The sequence below is a fragment of the Lytechinus pictus genome, chromosome 19 (genome assembly GCF_037042905.1).
Source record: "Lytechinus pictus isolate F3 Inbred chromosome 19, Lp3.0, whole genome shotgun sequence".
NCBI classification, from domain to species: domain Eukaryota; kingdom Metazoa; phylum Echinodermata; class Echinoidea; order Temnopleuroida; family Toxopneustidae; genus Lytechinus; species Lytechinus pictus.
The window spans coordinates 8,354,628-8,379,280 of record NC_087263.1 but is presented as its reverse complement, the minus strand read 5'-3'; the positions used below and the strand labels follow the sequence as shown (position 1 = coordinate 8,379,280).

At 36.8% G+C, this 24,653-nt stretch overlaps 1 protein-coding gene across 1 annotated transcript in view; it reads right to left on the bottom strand.

Annotated features, from left to right (window-relative positions):
• Window positions 1–8,193: 8,193 nt before the first annotated feature.
• The window catches only part of LOC129282684 (uncharacterized), a 46,127-nt gene continuing 29,667 nt past the window's right edge, over window positions 8,194–24,653 (bottom strand). The window contains exons 16-29 of the mRNA XM_064113783.1: window positions 21,888–22,058; window positions 21,133–21,252; window positions 20,328–20,618; window positions 18,509–19,009; window positions 17,701–17,809; window positions 16,727–16,797; window positions 15,822–16,072; window positions 14,815–14,914; window positions 14,080–14,153; window positions 13,128–13,256; window positions 11,396–11,524; window positions 9,826–9,980; window positions 9,287–9,422; window positions 8,194–9,010 (exon numbers count right to left, since the gene is read on the bottom strand). Of these exons, the coding sequence (XP_063969853.1) occupies window positions 8,795–9,010; window positions 9,287–9,422; window positions 9,826–9,980; window positions 11,396–11,524; window positions 13,128–13,256; window positions 14,080–14,153; window positions 14,815–14,914; window positions 15,822–16,072; window positions 16,727–16,797; window positions 17,701–17,809; window positions 18,509–19,009; window positions 20,328–20,618; window positions 21,133–21,252; window positions 21,888–22,058 (2,453 nt within the window). The 3' untranslated portion in view covers window positions 8,194–8,794. The remainder of the gene's footprint in view (window positions 9,011–9,286; window positions 9,423–9,825; window positions 9,981–11,395; window positions 11,525–13,127; window positions 13,257–14,079; window positions 14,154–14,814; window positions 14,915–15,821; window positions 16,073–16,726; window positions 16,798–17,700; window positions 17,810–18,508; window positions 19,010–20,327; window positions 20,619–21,132; window positions 21,253–21,887; window positions 22,059–24,653) is intronic.

The window sequence follows — 24,653 nt, the reverse complement described above, 5'->3', positions numbered from 1 at the left end:
TTGATATACACAAATACATATAATATTGAAATTCGTTCTTCACTTATCGAATTGTTTGTATATTGTATTTTTGTTTATTATGGCTAACATGACATATACTTGTAAATACCCATGTGCTTCTTGCAAAAAACCTGTTAAGAAAAATCAGAAAGGACTAAAATGTACCATGTGTAACCAATGGCTGCATATAATTTGCGCAGGAGTGTCACGTAATAAATATGATAACATGTCAGAATGTTTTGTAAATTGGCAATGCAACATTTGCATTTTCAAGCAAATGCCGTTTCATAACATTTTGGTTGAAGATGAAGGAGAGCCACGACTTAAAGATCAGTCAAGTCATGTACAATCCAATTTTCAAAATAATCTTATGTACAATGAATTGAAGGGAAATCAGGGCCTTAAAATTGCCCAGCTGAATGTTAATAGTATCCTTAAGCACATTGATGAGGTGAGGTCATTCGTTAAATGTAATAATATTCATTTGCTCGCTTTAAATGAGACCAAAGTTGACAATTCAATTTTTTATGACGAAATTAAGATTGATAATTTCTCCCTTGTACGGAGGGACAGAAATCGACACGGGGGTGGAGTGGCGATCTACATTCACGCATCACTTCACTATGAAGAACTAAGTCATGACTCTATGAATGAATTAGAAATTGTCTCTGTCAAACTTTATTTAAAACATTCAAAACCAACTGTTTTCTCAACCTGGTATAGACCACCATCGTCAAACATTGATGTACTAAATCTCTATGAGCATTTTACAAAATACATAGACGGGCTAAGTCTTGACGTAATTTTAGTCGGTGACATAAATTGTGATTTACTGTCACGAACGTTATCAAGTATGAGTAAACAATATAAAGAAATCAATGATAGGTATGGCTTATTTCAAGTAAACAAAACAATACCAACCAGAGTAACTCATGTTTCTGCTACTTTAGTTGATCACATGATTACTAACTGCCCTGATAAGATAAAAAATTACGGTGTTCTACTCAACGGAATGAGCGATCATTCTATTAGTTTCTTAGTATGGAATTCTGGAGGAAAAACATCCCCCAGATTAGTATTATATAGAAATTGTAAAGATCTTAATCCAGAATTGTTCAAGGACGACATCCGTGCCCAAGAATGGTCAAAACTCAGTGAATGTAAGACAATAGACGAAGCTGTAAACATATGGCAGAACCTAGTATTAAATGTAATAGACAAGCACATGCCCATACGTTGTAGGAGAATTAGAGATAGAGAGTCACCCTGGATGAAATCATATATCTACAAACTCATGAAACAACGTGACAAAATAAAAAAGAAAGCTTGTAAACTTAGTGATGATAATCTTATGCGCGAATATAGAAAATTGCGTAATAAAGTAACTTTCGAAATTGCAAAAGCAAAAAAGAAATACTACTCGAATAAACTGTCGGAATGTAACAATTCCAAAAATACCTGGAAAACTTTGAAATCAATTATACCGAATAAGAAATGTGATTCAAGGGTCACTCTCGGTTCTGATAATGCTTCAAAAGCTGCAAACAATTTTAATAATTTTTTTTCTAGCGTTGGAAGCGATCTTGCTAATAAATTACCAAACATTCCCCAAGACCTGCAGGATAACACAAGTACTGTAAAGGGCTCATTTGGCTTTTACCCTGTAAAAGAATCTGATGTACTAGATATCACGAAATTTAAGAAACACGAAATCAGTGGGACTGGATGGCATTTCTGTATTCGTTTTGAAATTAAGTGCTTACGAAATAACACCCAGCATCACCTATTTGATAAACTTCTCGTTGAAAACGGGCAAATTCCCCAAGCAATGGAAGATTGCAAAAATTATCCCAATTCATAAAAGTGGAGATAAAACCATTCCATCAAATTTTAGACCCATCTCCCTCCTTCCTTGTGTGTCAAAAATTTTAGAACGTATAGTTCAGAGGCAGGTCCTCTCGTACCTACATATTCACAATATTCTCTCGCCGGCACAATCCGGTTTCCGGGCAAGACATTCAACGATCACAACATTGATCAAAGTAACTGATGACTGGTACCATGCAATTGATAAGAAAGAGTATACCGGTGCGGTGTTCGTCGATCTCAAAAAGGCTTTCGACACCGTAGACTGGGGGATTCTTCTAACGAAGCTTACTAATATCGGGATAAAGGGTACTCCATTGCTATGGATGGAAAGTTACTTGACCGACAGAATTTGTAGGACGCTTGTCAACTCTGAGCTTTCTGCAGAATCTAACATTACCTGCGGATTTCCGCAAGGTTCACTGCTAGGACCACTATTTTTCATCATGTACATAAATGATTTAATGGACTGTGTGAAATCATGTCAGGTTCAATTGTACGCCGATGACACGGTTCTTTACTTTTCTCACCCATCTATCCAAAACGTAGAGTCAGCTCTTAACTCCGACCTGGAGAATGTTCATAAGTGGATGAATAATAATAAACTGAGTGTCAATTGTAATAAAACAGAATGCATCCTAATCGGAAGTAAACATATGCTTGCTAAATGCAATGTCTTGAATGTAACATTAAATAATTCCCGTATAAACCAAGTGCGTGAATTTAAGTACTTAGGACTGATCTGTGATGAAACTTTGACCTGGAATAAACATATCGAAAAACTAGTCCAGAAAGTAAGTAAGATGGTTGGTTTTCTAGGACGATTAAGACGCTCGTTGAATGAATCAGTTGTAAACTCGATTTATAAGTCTCTTATACTCCCATATTTTGATTATGGCGATGTAATATACAGCTCAGCATGTAATAAATATATCGAACAACTCCAAAAGGTACAGAACAGAGCAGCTCGTATCATATTAAGAGTAAAACCAGAGTCACACATATCTGTCGCTGAGTTGCATAATTCTCTGGGCTGGCAATTTCTTAACAAAAGGAGAAATCAGCATTGTATTGTTTTTATGTACAAGGTAATGCACGAACTAACTCCACAGTATTTACGTAATGAATTCACGGTCGCACCTCAATATTACTCTTCTCGTTATGGCGAAAAACTACTTTTACCTAAACCACGGACAGAATTCCTTAAGAAATCCTTTAAATATAGAGGTGCCAAGGTATATAATGCCCTACCTTTGGACTTAAAATTGTCTCCTACCATAAACAATTTCAAAACCAAATTGTCATCTTACTTCGGTGACCTGCTTACCTTGTCATAAAGTCAATACTGTATTTTTTTCCCCCTTTTCCTTTTTTTCTTCCCATTTCCCCATTGTTCTTTGAACAAACTTTAAATTACTAACTGACTTTAAGCTTATTCCACTAAATAGTTCCACAAAGCGCATTCTCCTTTTCGGTCTTTTATTTCTTACTGGTCATATGAATCAAATTAGTGCATATACATGTTTTTATATATTTATTCCGATGTTGTCTCAATGCAATCTGTACTTTTATCCTAAATTCCATTCAATATTTTTACGCTCTTACTGTTGCCCTCTTAAAATTGTATGCGTTAACCAGAATCAGTTCACAATGATTACATAATCATTTTTATACAATCTATATTCATATTATTCATTTTATTATTCCTTGCTCCTTGTGAAACCTTTTTCAATAACGTGATAGCAGCCTAATTCATTCAATTCTCTCATTTTAAAAATATTTAGTGTAAATTCTTGCCAAACTATTTAATTTTATGATCTTTTCTTATTAGTAACAACATATATCATGTCATTTTTGTTATTTTGTTTGATTTACCGTATATGTTATGCTTCTTTCATATGTGTTTACTTTTTACTTTGTATTGTATATGGACCCCATGGAAGAACAGTATAGTCATGTCGACTAAACTGATAATGGGCTATCCATCCGTTTTGCTTTTTTTGTGTTTTTATACGGAAAATAAATACTATACTATACTATACTATACTAAGGAAAAGGCTTCGTAAAGCACAAGACGGACGTTATTAGTGAGGACATGACACAGATTTTTGATTCTGACGCCGTTGATGTGAGCACTCCTTTGGGAATTCAAAATAAGGTATTCTTGGACGTCTTGACTTATTAACCTTCGTAATCTTCACCAATATATTTTTTCTGCTATTTTTACAACAACTTTTCGTCAGGGCGAACTTCTCCTTAAAAACAGGTCGATAGAATGGTACCCAATTAAGAAACACCCATTTCCAAAATTCATGCGGTAACCGTTACCATAGATACTGGTTTTGGAACCTGACATTAATCGCCTTCAGTTATGTTTCTAGTTTCCTTTGCAACCGGCACCAGGGGGGGGGGGGTAGTTTAGTACAACGGCGTACCCTATATTTCAAGGGAAATTCACAATGACATAAGGCCTACTGATGATATAGGGGGGGGGGGTGTGGGCATAGACCCCTCAGAAAGTCACGACCAAGAAAACAAGTGGACCGCCTCTGGCAGTCTTGTCCGCATTACGCTATTCAATATAAGGGGCCCGAAATGCTGTCTTTGAATAGATGAATAAGTATTCACAAATAACACCAATCATATGATAATAAAAAAAAAACTTCATCGAACCTAAATGACTTTTGACCTTGATCATGACCTAAAATTCGTGGAAGACGATCAGTAATACTTGATGTCCTATATACATACTATACATTGAAAGTTATGGCATTTCAAAAACTAAACCTGTATAGGCTAACATTATGGACACCGTTCAGTCTTCCGACCACTGAAAATTTGCTAGCTCACTTTGCTTGCGTGGTCAGCGCAACAGTAATTTAATTAGGTCACTATTGAAACTGTTAAAACAGCCTTCGAAAAAAATCCTTATATAGGCCTTTACTGTCGCCACCAAATGTGATAAATCATGATACTTTGGACATATTCATTTACTACCTTGATGTATGGGTGCCCCCGAAATTTGTAATTTTCAGTTCAATATATTTATTGTAATTATCACTATTGACTTATTGCATGTTATCACCGACTGCTCGGACCGGATTTCACCACTGATTTTTTTGTTGCAATAATGTATACGTAATAATGTAAAAGGAAATACTATCATGACTATATTTGGTGGCCATTTGGAAGCCATCTTGAGTATATGGCTTCTGGCTATTTTTTTATTTTTTTTGTCTTTTTTTGTTGTTGTATATATATTCCGTTTATTGGACGCAGATGCGATAAAAGAGACACAGAGGTAATGCATTGTAGTTCCAACAAAAAGAAAGTTTATTTCCAAGTATTCTCAAATTTTCGACGCAAACCGAACGTCTTCATCAGGGATACAAAGTTCGAAGTGACAAGACATTGGAATAATAGATGCGACTAATTTTGTCCCTACAACCTGCGAAAGCCTTCATTGCCTACAGCAATTTTGGTTACACTTCGTAATTCCGAAGGTTCTTTATTCCGAAAGTTCGTAATTCCGAAACACGTAGATTGCCTTTACCTAGATGTTCGTTAATCCGAAAACGAAAAAGGGTTCGTTAATCCGAACATTTGTGGCGTAATTCCGAAGGTTCGTTCATCCGAAAACGAAATGAGAGTCGTAATTCCGAAGGTTCGTTCATCCGAAAACGAAATGAGGCTCGTAATTCCGAAGGTTCGTTTGTCCGAAAACGAAATGAACAACGAATCTCATTTCGTTTTCGGATAAACGAACCTTCGGAACAACGAACCTTATTTCGCTCTCGGGTCAACGAACCTTCGGAATATCCGAACCTCCGGAATAACGAAGTTTCGGAATTACGAATGTATACGGCAACTTTGATGTTTATAGCCATTTTTCTTGGTCTGCTAGAATGGGCTCCATTCTTTGTCTGAAAAGCTTGAACTCTTTGTGTAGGTCTGTCGCCTCCTAGTTCATTTTCTGGATGTTTTCCACTACTCATGAATATTCGCTGTTCGTATTCGTGGTATTATTCATCTTTATATACGTATTATGGCGGAGATACATGTATTTAGGTTATATATATCCACGTGTGAACGCTCCTTATGTACAGTCACAGGTCAACTGGTGTCTGGTGAGGATACATGTAACGCACTCACACCCCTACATGTATGTGAATGTCATTAGTTAACATGGTTAAGTGTTTCATGAAGCGAAGATGCTGCTCACTCCCACTCATTTCTCACACACCAGATTTTACAATTAATATTAAGAAAATATTCATTTTTCACACTTCCAGAAATTGGAGTTATTTAGGTTTCATCGACTTTTAGTGAATGTTGATCTTCTAATGCACATCTCTTTTTGAACACAGTAAAAAAAAAAGTCTTATTCAGGTTATTTGTTACGATCGCTCTCCGCACACAGCAACGATTGGCAGTCCATGTTATGCATACGAAATTCCATTTATATTCGGCTTTACTGTGTGAGTTAAGCCCCTGTCACATTGGTGGTGCGACACATTACAACCGTTGCGATTCTGTGCAACATAATTATATTGCGACCAAGTGATCGCAAACGATCGCACGAACAGAAGAGGCTTGGACACTTGTTATAAAGTAACGTATACATAGCAGGGGCCGTTTCATAAATGACTTGTAACTGTTGTAACTTTACCATAATAGCAACTACCATGGTAACAGGGCTCAGCAGCCATTCATAATCAAGGTTTCCATAGTAGTTTCCAAAAAGGCAAAGTTACAACAGTTGGAAGTCCTTTATGAAACGGGCCCCAGGTGGTTTATTCACGCAGGTAAGGCGGCCATGGTAGCAAGTTGATATTTTTTATTCAGTGGTGTAGACATCGATACTGATATCGCATATCGTAACAAAGGCCAAAGTCTATTTGAATAATAAAAACACATTTTAGCTAATATAGTCTAATGTACGCCGAAAACCCCCGAAATTTGACACATACAAGTGTACAAAAAAATAACAACGAGTAAAACAGAAGCTTAGGATAAATGTTATTCATAAAAGAGATAAGATTCTTGAATCGTTCATATGTTATGTATATATATATATATTATATTATATATGTATATATGAACAAATCTAGAATATTGGTGTGGCATTATAATTGTGTTAAAACTATATGCAACAAAAGAAAGTAAGTGGCAGGAATGGGTATTTGATTACAGAAATAGGCTAACATCAACATTAAAAAGATTAACGAAAGTGTCGTCTAAGTTTGTCTTATAATGGAAATGTCAACGTTTTTCTTTAATCTTCAAATGCCTTCAAACTAAATATGGGGAGCATTTCCATGAAGGAATTATTTAGTGCTAACTGTCATAAGCTACTGATATCCTTGTATCTGATTGGCTCAGAACTAATTAGTCGGTTAACATCACTGACTAGATGCCTCATGAAACTCCCCGGAAAGGCTTGGAACAGAATCGATACAATCAAATGGTAATTTCAATATGTAAAAGTGCGAATAGGTAACAGAATGAAAATGAAAGTGTGAATTAAAACAATATTATAATAATTGTATATCAATTTATATAGCGCAGTTACTATGTGCATATACTTGGTATCATATTATTACCCCGGCTGTAGCTGAGCCGCCATATAAATAGCGTTCAAGGAATTAATTCCACCGGGTACCCATTAACGTCACCTGGGTCGAGTGCAGCACGATGTGGATACATTTTTTTGCCAAAGGAATTTACGCCACAGCTGGGATTCGAACCCACGACCCTCTGTTTCAGAGTCCCGAGACTGATCCACTGGGCCACAACGCTCCGCAATGAGTCAACAAGGGAGACACCAAGATTTTGCGAAGGACGCGAGCATCACATATACGATTTGAGAACGTTTAACCAGTTACAATGATTTTGAGGTACTTTTGCAAAATATAAAGCGTAAAGAAAAGGCATCCCATCAAGCGAAACTTTTGCTACTCATAATGACTGATGGACTTTGCAATTTTTTTTCGTATTTTTTAAATTCTCGTCCTTTGCAAACATTCGTGAGCCCCGTGAAAACCAAAACATCGGCTTGGTGTTTGTCTGTCACAAAATAGACTAATTTCAACAAAAAATAACAATAAAAAAAGGCGATAAAATGTACTCAACATCTTGACATTATACAATAAGTTATTTTGTTTGTTTGAAACGCAAAAATAACATTATATTATACATAATGACACCAACATGTTTCTAATATGACTATAAGTGAGATATAAACAGCAAAGAAAGATCCGCTTTTACATGAGAGGAAAATGTATATGATTAAAGGAAGTTTGATAATTATTGAAACGATTTTTTTTTAATGGCAAATGAAGATGAATTTATGGGGACTGAGGTTAAAATACGTAGTATATGTTATAATAAGAAAGTGAGGGTGCGAAGTGGCCAATCTTGTCATAAAGATAATATTTACTATGTTGAAATTTGATAATTGACGTGCACACTTTATGCTTGTGTGCATGTTTGAACATTTTTTTTTTTTTGGGGGGGGGGGTAGTAGAGGCTGTCTTTTTGCCATCCCTTCCCCCGTGCAGCAACGATTCTTGTATCACTAATACTCCCAAGATATAACAATATATTTCTTTCAAAAAACATGTAACTGGGTATAGAATGAATACAATTTCCATCAAGAGTCGACTTACTACCTTTGAAAAATGAATTACAAAAATGAATTTTAGAACACTTAGATTATAACATAAACATCAGTATGCAGTGCTGTCATTCAATCTGTATAGTGAAACTCCTACAAGTAATTATCGGCTTGTTTGCTGACTATAAACTGTCTACACGCTTAAGAGTTTAGGTGTTCAGTGAATGCAAGTGCATCTTTTAATATTTTCCCTTTTAAACCGTTCCCGAGTACTTGGATTCCATAGCTGGAAGAATCTTTGTCCCAACGGGATTATCTTTCTGTCTTCAGTGGGGTATACACTCCTTTATCGGGGGCGCCCTCTTGCAGTTCTGCGTATACATGCTCGCTCTCACCGGAACCTGGGGCCAGAGGGGATTCAGCATACGTGTACGTGTGATCGTTCGGCGAGACCTCGGGGAGCGGATCCTCGTACTCATTTTCTTGAAGATATTCTTTGATCAGCTCGTAAATGAACGAATATTCCTCCTGCATTACAAGAAATCGAAAAAAAAATGCAAGCGCATGAATAACTCCAACCCTCATAAACAATACAAAAAGCCAGCCATAGTCACACACCCACTCACATGCAAAAATGCACTCGGTGGGCACATATGCATGTACTTACAAATATAGGCCTATGTGATTTCACACTTTCCTAAACACCGGCGTTTTCACATAGGTGCACGTACACACCCTCACTCCCTCCAAAACGTACACACGCACACACCCCACGCCCACACACACAGTACTGGTAAACGTTACCTCGGTTTGTACGAAATGCATCCTTTCACTTCTGAGCATCTTCACCACGTGAAAGACATCAACAGCACCCTCTTCGTTTACTTGTGCGATGCACTCAAGCGTGCTACAAAATACGCCAGTTCGGCCAACTCCATTCCTATAAATATGTAAATGTGTTAACAAAGTCATCAAGTTGCCTACATATTTAGAAAAATAAAAAAATAACAAATAAATACCAGCATTAATCGTACTGTAAGTTGGTCTACAAAGCTTGCAAAAAAAAACTTTGAAAATGATTTAATGTTTTAATAATCTTTCTGCCTGTCATTAGAAAAAAAAACAGACGTAAGAGTAATTTCATCCATTAGCGTAGACAACACAAACATGCCAGATTAGACAACCCATTTATTGGATCCACTCAATTGATATTACGGTAAAATCATCACATCCCAATAGTGTAAAGTGCAGGGAAAGAAGATACACTGGTGAACACTTTTGGGGAACTAGGAATACAATCGTATTACAACGATGCACAGGCATGGTTGATCTCCATTACTCACATGCAATGAACAAGTACTGGGAACCCTTCTCGGGATCGTTCTAAAGTTTCCTGAACTTTTGTCATCAGATTGATTAGTTGACGAGCTCGATTCGCTTGCTGCTCGGCCTCATTTGGCCAGTGTAAGAACTGATACTGCTTCACTACATGACGAGCCTAGAATGAGTATTAAAACATATTCATGTTATCTGTAAATTTTTAAGGTACTATTTGATTCATCTGGAAAAATTGGCACTCAAAAAATGTTACATACACGAATAATTGTATGATAATTATTATAATCATTTGGTTATTCACAACCCCTAAGAGAGTTTGCAGATGAGAAATTATCATTTGTTTTAATAAAAGGAATTGCATGTAAAGAACTGCTGTGTTTTTAATACACTGGAATATTCTAGAATGTCTCGATAAGTTGTCTTACAGCATTTCATTTAATGGCGGAATAACATATTAACTTCTGTTTAACGCTTTTCGCATCATGAAGATACTATTTGCAAATGTTTTGAGAGGAATTCTCAGTTCTCACCAAGAACATCAAAATGTTCGACAGAACATTTTTTAACTCATGGATTGCTGAAATCGGCTGTGTTCAAGGATATTTTAGCTCAGTGACTATGATTGCCCATCGCAACTCAGCACCAATTACATCATCACCAGCATATGGGCTTTGACTTAAGAACTCTTTGCCAGCCAATTTGGATCATTATTTGGACTTTTAGGTCTCTCATATTTTGGATTAATCAGAACTGTCTATACCTTACAACGGGAGTTTATGTAAGCAACTTTGTGATTCTTTCTTTTATTTATTGTAATAAAAATGGAAATAGCCTAATTAAATTAACTTATTTTTTGCAGTTCCTCTTATATCGTAACAAATGTTACTTCATCAAACAAATTTCCACACGACTCGATTTTAAGAATAAAATGTGTCAATGGCATTCATCAACTTATATTGTACAATGTCGAGTACGATGTACTCGACCAATTCGCATACGATTACTGGCCCCTACATTCTGACTATTTGCACTTGTTTATGTAAATTTACATAACTTATTTCAATTTACTAAATGTCACATTTGTTATTTGATCAATTATTTTGTATGTGTTTTATTATTGTGAATTTTTAATTTGAAACTCCCGCTTAAAGGGTCCAAACCTATTCTTCAAAATCCAGAACATGGTTTACTTCCAGGTTCTTCCAACATATTTTCAAGAACCCGATCCAAACCATAACGCTTCATGCGAGCTATGTGTATATATTCTTTAGAGTGCTCTGAATTCATCCATAACCCAACCAGTTTGGACATATTCCCCTTTTAAATAATAAGCAAGTGCCCATAATCTTGGATCCGTTTCATAAAAGAGTCATAATAACGAATTTGTAATAACAATTTAAAGCTTCTGAAATAATTTAATTAGATTGGCTAATATCTAATTGTAACATGAAATAAGACGTATTTTTAAAACGGGAACCAAAAATGCATTTAAATTGAAAAGGAGCTATAGGTAAACAAATATTTCAATTTCTTAAATGAGATTTTATAAACTTGAGATGTAGAAGAATGGTATACCTTTGAATTATTTCTAGTAACTTGCATCTCCCTCTCTATCAGTCCTTCGTTCTCAGAGACAGACACCGTAGTGATAGAAAAGGATCCGAAAATGGCAACACCATTGTCCAACCAGTATTGGGCAAAACTCTAAAGGGATTAGGATAGGCATACATGTAAGTTAAATTTAATTGAGTAATAACTTACATATCGACCGACTTTAATTATCGATACAGTCATCAAACTTCTTCTCTACCGTTAATTTGAAAAAAGCCAATCTCGATCATCATAATAAAATGATAAATGTAGCAAGTAACATACATTATTTGAGATGCTTCTCGACGAATAAAACCTAAGGTAATAAAATACCCAAGGTAATAAAATTATTCAATGGGATTTTTAAAACAACACTCAAGACTCCACCAACAGTGCCGTTATAACACCACATGGTGTTAAACAAACACCAGGATTGTCTTGTAAGTTTTTTCCTAAAACAATCAAGCATTAACCCAATGGCCACCTCCGTAATAAATAGGCCTATATACTTTCATTTTTGTTACATACAGAGTCAAAGATTCTACAGGTGTTATCAATGTTAATCCACAACTATTTCTTTTTGAGTCACAACATCAGAACATGAATCATATTTAGTAGCGTATAAGATTATTTAGTAACGGTCTATAATCATCATTTTGACGAAGTAAATATCAAATGTAAATATGTATTTGTGAAAGAATCTTAAGGCTCTCCACGGTTAAGAGCCTATAATCCATGCTGAAAAAATCTGAGTACAGTGTGTTCCCAGTATGTTTACGTAGTGGACCGTGTGGGGATATATTTCACATCGTTGAAATCATAAATTTTCTCAATTTGGAATCGAAGAGCGTGTGTAGGGGAGAGTTGGGTAATCCCGAACGCGGGGTAATCCCGAACACCGTAATATCTTTAGGAGAGGTGAGGTTTTGCTGTCACGGCAGTAATAGCTGAAACACAGAATGTTGTCTGAATTCCTATGCACGGATCTGTTGACTGGTCTCTTCCGATTAAAGAATAATCGAGAAAATGCATATGACAGATTTTCGCTTTTTTACGTTTCCTTCATTGAAGAATGAAGAGTGGGGTAATCCCGAACGCGGGGTAATCCCGGACATCTCAATATCTCCTAGGAGAGGTGAGGTTCTGCTGTCACGATATAATAGCCGTAACACAGAATGTTGTCTGACTTCCCATGCAGAGATCTGTTGACTTGTCTCTTCCGATTAAAGAATAATCGAAAAGAATCCAAATAACATATCTTTACTTGTTTATGTTTCCACGAATGGCGTTCGCGATTACCCTGTGGCCCGGAAGTGCGGGGTAATCCCGAAAATCTGCGTTTTGTACTATAAATTCTAAAGGAAAGCTTGATGTTGAATAAAGACGTTGTTACAGTCAATATATGGTGTGTTTTTATCAAATTATGTACTAGTTTTGGAATAAGGCTCACTTTGATTCTTGCTATCGCTCTGATCAGAAAGGTGTTCGTCATTACCCCACTTCCCCCTACTGATACTTTGTACTGTAAGTTCATAAAGTAGCACCGTGAGATTCACAATGTGAAACGTGAGGGTTTTGACCAGTATGAAAATGATTTCATATTTTGTTCCACACTCTGAACACACTTTTAGTTACACTGTGGACACATTGTGGACACAATGTGAACGCACCTCCGGATGCATTGTGGACAATATGTTCTTTCCAGGAGGCCACTCACCTTGTTACGTCTGTCATCATCGTTAAGCATGATGATAACAGTTGGTTGGTTGTAAAATACCACGTCCCAGAAATCGGCGACTGTGTTAGGCATAGGCATCTGTGTAGTTATAAACCTGTATCGGATCCCCTATACAACATATGGTTGGGAAAAATATTAAGCAAGTTAAATGTCAAATGATTATAAAGTTGAACTGTTACAGCGTAGCTATGTTACACATACATAACACCATTCCGCCCACACCCACGCAGAATGTATTCCTAAAGATTTCGTGATGGTTTGTTTTGGATTTAATACCGTATGAAAATCACAACAAATTACAATGTACGAACTATCAAGAATACTGCACTTAAAAAGATACAGATAGATCACTCTATTCAGAGCCATTGATATATTGTCTCTGATCTTCCTAGACTATTGCATGTTTCCTTATGTTTTCTTGTAGGATAAAATGTTAACATCTCATATTAGGGTCAAGCTCAGGGGGGTATAAGACGAATCTTACTTCAATAAATAGTTCGATATGATATCTACATTAATTTAAACAATAACTTAAATGAGTTCAGTGCATACTTCTAGAACATTCTCATCTTTGAAAAATGGTGACGTTTGACGACCATGAGGGTTGCATGCCTAAGTTTTTCCATTTATATTTGATGGGTTTATGCTTATTCCATCATGATGATGTAGTTCCTTGGGGGAAATAATGTCTCTTACATTCGCCTAACAGCATAGCACTTTGACAAATAACGGTGGTGCTTAAATTACGTCGAAAAAAAAACATGGCTCCAAATGTGAAACTATTCATGTTGAAACCACGACTAGGCGTAATCGATGGAACGTAGAAATCTTATGTTGAGATAAGATTTTGTGTATAACGTTGTTTTTTCCCTGCTGCTGTCCTCTTAACTACCTTCATCCGAAATCTCCCGATTTGAATAATTAAACTCACCTTGACGTAGCTGGCATCGATGAAATCTGAATCTAAAGAGCCCACAGACTCTAGGATGACTCTGTTCCTATCCACTGGAAGTTTGTCAATATGAGGGTAAAAGAAAGGATATCGATATTATTGAGCAAAAATTAATTTGCCAAGAAACTGATGTTAATGGGAATAAAACCATAAAGTTATAGTGAACACCAAATGACATTAAATACAGGCAATCAATGAGAGTGCTACGTGTTAAAGCTGTCACGTTTATAATATTTCTTTCCTTGTCTTTAATTATCCAACCTTAAATAAATGTGCTATCTTATTTTTTGTTTGCTAATGTATTTTATCTTTATACGGACTTGCTTACAAACTAGTCATGCAGCAGGTTCTGGAAAGATTTTTATCTAGGGATTGCTGATTTTGAAGAATATTTGAGAAGCAAACTAAAAACTGTCCCTAAAGTAAATTGGCACCGCAAAAAACAAAACAAAAAGCCAAAATGAAAGGTTTCAACTTCAAAATGAGAGATATTTTGGTTATTTCTACTTAGCATATCCTACTTAATTAACAGAAGGTACTGCCTATGATATTGACAAGCACTCAACACCCCCAGACTAATCTTGGGGATGCTTCAGCACCCTAACACCCCCACTTCGCAGGACCAAGCCCTGTTGCTGATAGTATTCTTACCATCTTGAAACAAGTTAACAAAGGTATTCATGAAAACCACACATTGATATTAATTTTAATTACGTGGATGGTTGTTCGTGTTTCGACTCTTTGACCGGTTTTCGTTCTTCAACGCAGTTCTTATCATCGAGGCTGGAGGACCAGGACAAACGTTTGCCAACTTCTAAAATTACAATTAAAATGAGAAAATAACAATTTTGAAAGTTATCATGGTTTCAAAATATATTTCGACAATTTTTTAATACTTATTTCTCCACCTGTATTTTCCAGCTGAATGAAATCAGATAGATCGTGAGCAAAAATTAGTTGGAGTGAAAATAGTTAAAAGTCAGATAGATTGCCCCTTTTATAATTTCCTTTCACGTGTAATAAACTTCTACCATGGCCATAACTAAAATTAACTAGTTCGTATATGTTAGTACGTATATGCTTTTCAAAGATTCAAGTTCTTAAGTTCACACATATCAAATTAATGTCTCTACTTTTATCATTATAGCCTAATACCTCATCCCCACTGTAGCGCGAACCGTTAAGATTGGGCTTTCGCGAATATATTTCAGGAATTGCCACATGGTGTAACCAATTGAGTTATTTATTTCAATTTATTTATGATTTTTATGAAAGCCTGAATGGCTTATTTCCATTGAGGTCCTTATACCTCAAATAACAACATGACCAGCGGAGGAATTACACACATAATCGTTAGTACAACTACAAATTACATGTTTTGGAGAATTTTGAAGACGTTCAAAATGTATGGCGAGTTGCCAGGATTACAATAATAATAGGGAGTTTTCGAACTAAGACGACAAACGCTTTCAAGAACATTAAAAGATTTATTATCAATTGCCCTTCATGACAAAGAGCTTCGTCGAAAATTAAATTTACAAATCAAACAACAGACCACTCTGGACAAACGACACGTTTGCGGTTTTTCGTCAGCTCCGAAACTTACGACAAAAATGCTTTACCTGTTCCCCAATTTGTGAGTTAATGGGGATTTTTCAATGCATGTGCTGTGTTCTTAAATTTGTTCTACGTCGTAGTGCGAAAACTTCCTAATTGCTCACAAGGAAATCCTTATAGAATGTGTCAGTGTGCCTATTATTCTCAACAAAAGTGGCGAACTTTGAGACAGGTATGAGGCGGCGATCCTTTGAAGACTCCTCTACTGTAATTCGTGTAGGCTTGTGACCCTCGTCTAAAGGAGTAGGCCTAGTTGGTAGGTCGGGCATAATAATTTGGTTTGAAGGTTCCATCGGTTTCCGACGCCCCAGGTTTTCATACCGCTGAGATGGTTGGTCTGTTTCTTGGCCTTTATCTCGTATAAGGGATTGGAATGGAAATGACAAACGTTGGAAAATTGAACCACCGCGTTATTACGAGGAAGTAATTATCGCATGAAAATAAATGCTTTTAAATGGGAGATCACACACACACGCCAGTTCAGATGCTAGTGCCCGGCGGTTAGACCCTGAAGCTTAATGCAATCAGAGTACTTCATTAAAGAGTTTGGCGATCTTTTTCTGACGTTTGTTGCATTGTTAGGCAAGCACAACCCCAAATAATTGCATCCTCTGATTGCATCCCAACTTTGGGGGAAAACAGCCGTCGACACCCGGCCGGCAATATGTCATTGCGCTTTACTCTCGTGACCTAATAACGAACCAAGAACATGAAAACAGCATTACAAGCTATTAACAGAGAAAACACAAATGGCTGTCTGGTCAGGACATTTTCACTTTTACCTCATGTTAAATTTTGTACCTAGTGCAAGTAATATAGGTCTGTATTCAAGAAACAAAACTACCTGTATATCATTCATCTTAGGACCAAACAGTGCAACTTTAAAAAGCGAAATTGGTAATTTTACACAGAGTTGGAGGGATTTGTTTGGGATATTAAAGTGAGGTGTACCGATGCTTAATAGAAATTGCCCAACATTTCAACAACAGCTGACTCGGCGTTATCTTACCAGTGGAAATGCCTTCGATAAATCCATCGTTTTTGTAAGTCACAGGTTTTGAAACTTCTTCGGGTCGATCCCTAGATCAAAGTAAAACAAGTAATAATAAAAATAGACCGCATAAAAATAAGAAATAACAGGTGCATTACACTCACAGCATGGCAAGCATGACATGAGATTCATCCCAACAGAATGTTCATAGGAACGTAAGGAGACAATTCATCACGTTTGGATGTAGACAAGGAGAGCTATGGCAATTTATAATTTCGCTCATTTTAATTTTGTCATTATTGTGGGGGAAAAAAATTGGATTCCACCCTAAGAATTTGAAATGGACATTTATGTAACAATTAAGTTTCCTTATTGTTAGATCAGCATAATTGTATGTTTCGCACAATAACATTCAATAGAATAGTGAGTACAACCTTATAGACGTCATTTTCTTGACACCTTCTCGTCCATATAACTGTTATTTTAACAGAAGCAGAACTGCGTATTGTCATATACATTCCTAATTTGACATTCGGTCTTGATGGTATTTTCAATGCTATACTCCTTTGGATTTTCCTCTTTTGTTCATCTATACCCTTTTTCGGGGTAGACGTCGTTCTTTAAGTAAAAATATAATCCGTGTAACAATTCATTCATTTCAATTATCGTACTACAACTGCTAACACAACATTCTTTGATATCCAATTTTATCATTATGATAATCATCCGAAGATAAGCAAACCCCTCTTCCTTAAAATAATCAAGTGATCGTAATTCGTCCATACCAAGCCGAGCAATATCTTTGCACATGGTCAACTGTAAAAACCTTAGATAAAAATTGCAGAACACTTTGAATATCTCTTTAAACATAGAGGGTGTTTGGTATTAGTTACGTTTGTCACGTTGTCCGTATTGTGTTTTATTTTAATATGTTTTAGAATGATTTATGGCTGATTTTAAGGGAATATAAACAGTCGAGACACATCGATTACCTTTTTTTTTTTATTATGATCACCAGGCCAGCAATCAACAGAATGATGATTATTCCACCTATAGCGCCACCAACGATAGGACCAATAGTAGAAGAACCAATTGGCGGTTCTATTGAAAACAAGGATTTATATTATCAGGAAGGTATATACGTATCCATTAAGGTGACACGACATTAATATTCCGGCGACAATCGCTCGGGCTTTATTTTGTCTATGATATAGGGGTAGGCTTAGGCGTGCAATATGGGTTAGCTATGTTTAGGGTTAGGTTTATCATGTTTATGTGTCTTTAAAGTGTTGAATCAAAAGTTGAATTTAGTCATTAGTGTGTTGAATTTACAGCAGAGCAATTGTCGCCGGAAAAAATATCATGGAACCATCAATAAAAAAACTCGATTTTGTTGTTGCGTCAATACCCAACAACCCCGAATGCATTAATAGCAGTTGAATTATTCATTTCAATCCCCATAAACTGAAACAAGATCGACTTTGGTAAGTGATCATTTGAACTCTGGGGTTAATTTGAATCGTAAAGATTGATTTATTATTCCGATCTCAAAGAATTTCAAATCGAATCTGTTTTCACAGTCAAAGAAGACAGTTTATAAGAGCTCAATCAAATGAAATCTTGTTCAACAATAACAAAAAAAAAGAGAATCAAACACTATGAAAGTTTACACACATCCGATAAACAGCCAATTCGTAAGGAAAAAAATCCTCGTATGCTGCAGCGAATGCGCGTGCCAACACCCACACACGCACAAACACAACATACATGACTAAAATATCATCTTCATCATGGACTCACCTACAGGTATCTCGCGAGGGGTCACACTCAAAGCAGGACCCATTTCTCCTTCACCGTTCAGCCCCTCACGAACTGCTGAAATACGAATTTCATACGACTGACCCTCGTCCAGACCAGTGATATTGTGCATCAGGATTTTTATATCTCCTTGCCTCTTTTTCCGAGAAGAATCCCTGGGTAAGTATTCCACCCGAAGGTGTTTCATCTGCCTTCCGTCTCGTTCTTTCCTCGCCGTTGTAAACACTTCATAGGAAGATTTCATCGATCCTTCATACCCTCTTCTTTTCCTTGAAGCCACAGATCCTGGCCTTTCCGATGGAACACCTGATGCCGTTATAAAGGTGTTTGTATTGTTCCCATCTGAAGAAGAAACGTATACTTTATAGCCGATGACAGGGCCGTCTCCAACATCAACGCCAGGGCTCCAAGAATCCCATGCAATAACCGAATATTTGTAACCTAGCTCTGCTAACCTTGGCTGGCTGTTAAAGACCGGAAGAACTGAAAAGGACAAAAAGTAGTTCAAACATTTTTCACACAAATGGAAGGAATTTTCTTTTATGGACAAGAAGGATGAAATCTAGGCCTCCTAACACCCGATTCGGCCCAGGGAAGCCTTACCTGAAACATTATCAATGGTTCGAAATATGTTTCCGTTATAAAAGCATTACCTATTATCTTTTTTGGCACCAAGGCAAGGCGAATGATTGCTGCACGGAACACTTTAGAAGAGGTTAATGAACGGTCCATTCCTTAAAGTTTCTGCACCATGTACTGGAATGGGTGTGTTCCCCGGCCAAGACCAAATACGATTTGCAATGGCCTTTAGCCCTTTGCTTAAAACCTTTCCCACCATATAATGACAAATTAATACCAAATACAACGTATACCACATGTTTCTATGATGTATAGATTCCTTATGAAACATTATAATGAAAACCATAGTAATTTATATATATTCTTTCTTCATAAAAAGCTTGTCCTTTTGAGCATTGTGGATATGGCTCTTGGATACAAACGGGCAATCTTAAAAATATTTCAATGATAAAAAAGGTTTATCCGCAAATCTTTAAAGGGGTGCTTCAGGCTGAAGTTATTTATATTTCAATAAATAGAGTAAAATTCACAAAGCAAAATGCTGAAAAATTAATCAAAATACCATAACAAGTAACGAAGTTATTGAAGATTGTAATTAATCCGGTGAAACAGTTCTAGGCATGTCTTCATGAATATTCAGTAGGTGGGCTGATGATGTCATATCCCTACTTGTTCTTTCGTATTTTGTTACATGAAATACGGTTTATTAAAAAAAAAATATTCTAAAATTCTAAAATAATTGGATTGACAACTGATTAAGTGCATTAGTTATTTATTGCTGCAACTTATTTTAACGAAATGGAGAAATATCATTTATACATTAATGACAAAATGTAACAATTATGATTTCATGTAGTAACATAAGCAAAATGAATGTGGAGATGTGACTTCACCTACTGAATATTCATGACGACTTGCATATAACCGTTTTCACAAAATATTGCTAAACTTTAAAACTGAATAACTTCGTTATTTGTTTTCCGATTTTGATGAAGTTTTTATAATTTTGCTCTGTGAACTTTATTCTATTTATTTAGATTAAAATATTTTCAGTTCGGAGCATCAATTTTAAATATTAAAACCTTTCTCACAACAAATCTCGTATCGTGAATACCTTTGGCCTTTAGTATTTTCGCTTGGTAGAGAATGGTCAGCTACATTAAGGTATACTTAAAGATCTTAGGGTGTTCTTAGATTATTTATTCCTCACCAAAAGACCTACCGAATGTCCTCTGAGGGGGCACGCTGACATAAGCAAATCCATCGTCACTGGCTGAATTGCCAACGCAACAGTAAATTGTTTTAGTTTCTATGTCATCGATGGAAAGTGTAAAATTAGATCGCAACGATGATCCGTCGCTTGTGTCAGTAGGAGTAGCAGTAAAGAAGTTTTCAGTTGCGAAGTCCCCAATAGCAGCTCTCATGGAGAGACCACCATCTGAATTGGTAGCGAATGTGCAGGAAATGATTGCAGTGCCTGGGTTCGTCTTTTCTCTAGTAGCGGTAAAACGATCTTCATAAAAAAAGTGTGGAGCAGAAAAAGTGATGTTTTAATTCTGGGTTCATGACAATTACGTCTCAAGAACTGTATAACGGCGATGCAAAATGCAGCATATCCTGCTAGTAAAATGTTGTTTGCATAATCCATAATTAAGGAACGGGATATTGTGTACTCTTTAACTAACTCAAGCGGATTAAAAACTTTGGAATCTATTATATTTCAATTATTTGAGGGACTGAGACTGTCATTACTGCTCCATCCCGAACACGAACTGTCGGTGACGTTCTCCTACGGACTATCATGTGGTTAAGCAGTTTGGTACTATTGTTTTTTTATGCTAATTTAATCTTGAGGACTTGCTCTTTTGATAGAGTTTATCTCAAAAAAAATCTCTAAAAAGTACACTTATTTGTGCTTTTCATATACTATCAGGCTGAGGTGAGGGAAAGATAGAACATCATTGACTGCGGGCGATTCGTGGTCATTTCTTAGAAGTAACGAATTAAAATAGCCCTTCCATACTTACCTGTTTGGCAATTGCCTCCCGACCATCGTGGATGACATGAAGTGCACGAACCCGACTCGTCACACGTGACGGTAGCAGCACAATGGCATGTCTTAGAACAGGACTCAAAACACCCAACAACTACAAGATGTAAGCATAGTTCATAGTAGCTGATAATTATATTAATAATAATGATGATGATGATAATAACACTAGATTAATTAAGAGCATAATAAATACTTAATTGTCTATGCTGTAAATTACTCTAATACAGAATTCGATATATTGTTCTATCAATTCATAATGTGATTTATTGCATTTGCATTGTGTCAGCCTGTAATTTTCAACGTCTGACATTGTGGGAGTTGGATAAATAATAAGATTGATCCACCAATATTCTATATTGTGATCGTGAAACATGCATCTTCTCTTATGCGAAAGAAGGTCTGATGTTTTGATTTTTGCCTTTGAAACAGAGGGTCGGGAATTCGGATCACAGCCACTGCACCCAAGTACCCAATTGTACCGGACTCATTCTAGGGCCCCATTTCATAAAAAGTTACCATTTTGCTAACTTGACCAAGCAATTGTAACTTTCATGGAACCCTTGATTTGTTGTAGCTAATGCTGGAGAGTGTACAATGCACCTTGAATAGACAGCTGCTGGACGGTACTATTTGAATCGCATTATCCTCCTAGATTTAATGCTGACTACAGTTTCTATCATAATATATGCATTATCATTTAGTCATACATAAAATGTAGAAATGGCTTACATGTAGCACATCTGTCTGGCTTTTCTGGTGATTCAGCGACAAACCCAACCTCACATAGTCCCTCTGATGATGTACAGAACCCAGAATCCTTCTCGCATTCTGACAGATCAGGACAGTTACAGAACTCAGTGCAATTGATTCCAGAGTAACCAACAGGACACACGGATGGAACTGTGATGATAATAATATTGATAATTATGACAACAGGGTGCTTTTCATAGTTCATTCTATAATACCATTGCTTGTTTGTTAAATGATTCCCTACAAAGGTTAGTTTAAAACAGGAATAAAATAGGCCGTCCTCATTCTTCGTTTCACGGCTTATGAGCTGCATAGCTGAATCAACTATTCCAAGTACGAATATTCACGAAATCAGTTGGATGTTAGCCTGGTGCAATAACGACGAATGCATCAGTGGTACAACTACAAAAAAAAAATTGTTTCAGTGCCCAAAAACTGCAAGCATATGTTTCCATTAAAGGCTTATCCATTTGGTCTATATGTAATGTTATAAACCTCTCTTTAAGAATGTCGAAAAATCCGTTCCTCTGATTGGTCAAAACTGAGGTCATATAAACGACCATGCCTGCAAAACAACAAACTAAGGTGGTAACCAAGGGCAACGGGCACAGTTAACAAGATTTCTGCCCGTTACCCCCTGACCCGCCCCTTACCGACGGGCACAGCAAACTTTGGCTGAGATCCCCACTTGATTGCATGCAAAATTTTGCTTTCTGTGGTGATTGCGGATACCATAAATATCCGCGCAATGTGATCCAAAGTTATAGACAATTTTCTTTCATTTACGCGCTTATTGCGCAAGTGTGTGCAACGGATATGACATACCGATGGAACGGTTAAAAGGACATTTTCACTACCTCTTTTAGCCAATTATCAAGTAGATCATGATATACCTGATCGCATAGCTGAAGGATCTGGAAAGTGTATACTTCGTCCTAAGATATCTTGGCATCAGTGCAGTGCTGACCAGCTGCACCTTCTCTATACTCTTCCTATGGAACAAATATCAAAGAACCTTTTCTATAATCTTCCTGAAATGTGTTTGGATCCGACTCAAATCGACTTGCTGCTTGATCAACTTAGCGAAGAAATGTTGAAAGTATCACTAACTCTACCACACTAGAAGGGCCGTCAGAAAAGAAAAAGGAAAGGGAAAAGAGAGTGGACCAAAAAGGTAGAGGCATGTTATAAACAATCTCAATATTATTTGCGTTTCTGGAGGGCCAGCGGAAAACCAAAAGGCAAGGACCCTCTCTGGATCAAGCATGTATATACAAAACGTCTATTTAGAAGTAGCATCAGGCAAGCACGGCGGATGTATCACAATAATCTCCTTTCAGAAATTGAGGATGCTAAAGGTGGCAATGATAAACTCTTCTATCGGCTTGTCAAACACGCTAAATGATCTCGGTCCACTGATACACTGTCTTATAGGGGTACAACGTATGAAGAAGAGGCAGTTTTAGATGGCTTCAAATCATATTTCTCAGATCTTGCTAAACCGGATTATATGAGTGCCTCTTCTCCGCCTGAAATGGATGAAGCCATCCCCACTCGCCCGTTCCAGGACAATTTGAATCAACCAGTTCAACCCTTTACTTCAAAACATCTAGATGAAACTATTAACTCTCTCAAGAAACAAAAAGCTGCCGGACCTGATAATATATCTCCTGAGCATCTTGTATATCTTGGCCCAATAGCTCGGAAATTACTTCTCGCCCTCTTCAATCGATGTATATCCCTAAAGTATATTCCTGACCTTTGAAGTCCGGCCTTATAGTCCCAGTTCACAAAGGAAAGGGTAAAGATGTAAAAGATCCTTCTAACTACCGAGGCATAACAGTTTCTTCAACAACTGGTAAAGTTTTGGAAATGCTCATCAAATCTCAATTAGAAATTCCACTCGCAATAAATTATTCCCAGACCAGTTACAATTTAGATTCCAGAAAGGCAAATCTTGCCTCCTTACTGCATCTTCACTGGAATTAATAATCCAATTGAACTCTGCCAAGAAATGTACAAAATATCTTGCTCTTCTTGACGCACAGAAAGCATTTGACATCGTTTGGCATAAAAGCCTATTTTCTAAGCTTCAAAAACCTAGGCCTCCATGAATCCCTGTTATCTACACTGGAAGAGTTCTACAACGGTAGTACCAGTAGAGTCATGTGGGAAGGAAAAGTCAGCTCTCCTTTTCATATCCTTCAATGTGTAAAACAGGGAAGTGTGCTCTCTCCCACCCTAGATACAGTCTTCATCGATGGCCTGATCAAATCACTAAGGAACGATTATCTTGGATGCTCTATTAATGGTTGCTACATGGGAGTGATAGTACTAGCAGATGACGTTGCTCTAATCAGTACATGCCCCCGAGAACTCCAATCAATGCTAGACCTCACCTTCTCTTATTCCTGTGCTTGGAGATATAAAATTAATCCACAAAAAAGTGCCGTAGTAGTAATAAACAAAAAAGCATCAACTAGTGTAAGTTCATTCGAGTGGAGAATGGGAGGAATGACGATCAAGGAAAGCAGAGAGCACCCACACCTTGGCATAGTAAAAAGCAATTGTAATATTGACCACACCAATGACATCATTTCAAAGGGATATAACACCTTCTTCTCTCTCAGTGGAGCAAGCAAGGAACTCTACGCCTGCTGCCACCAATATGTACTCATCTTTGGAAAATGTTCTGCATACCAAGAATGCTATATGGGATTCAGATTATTCAACTTACCAACTACA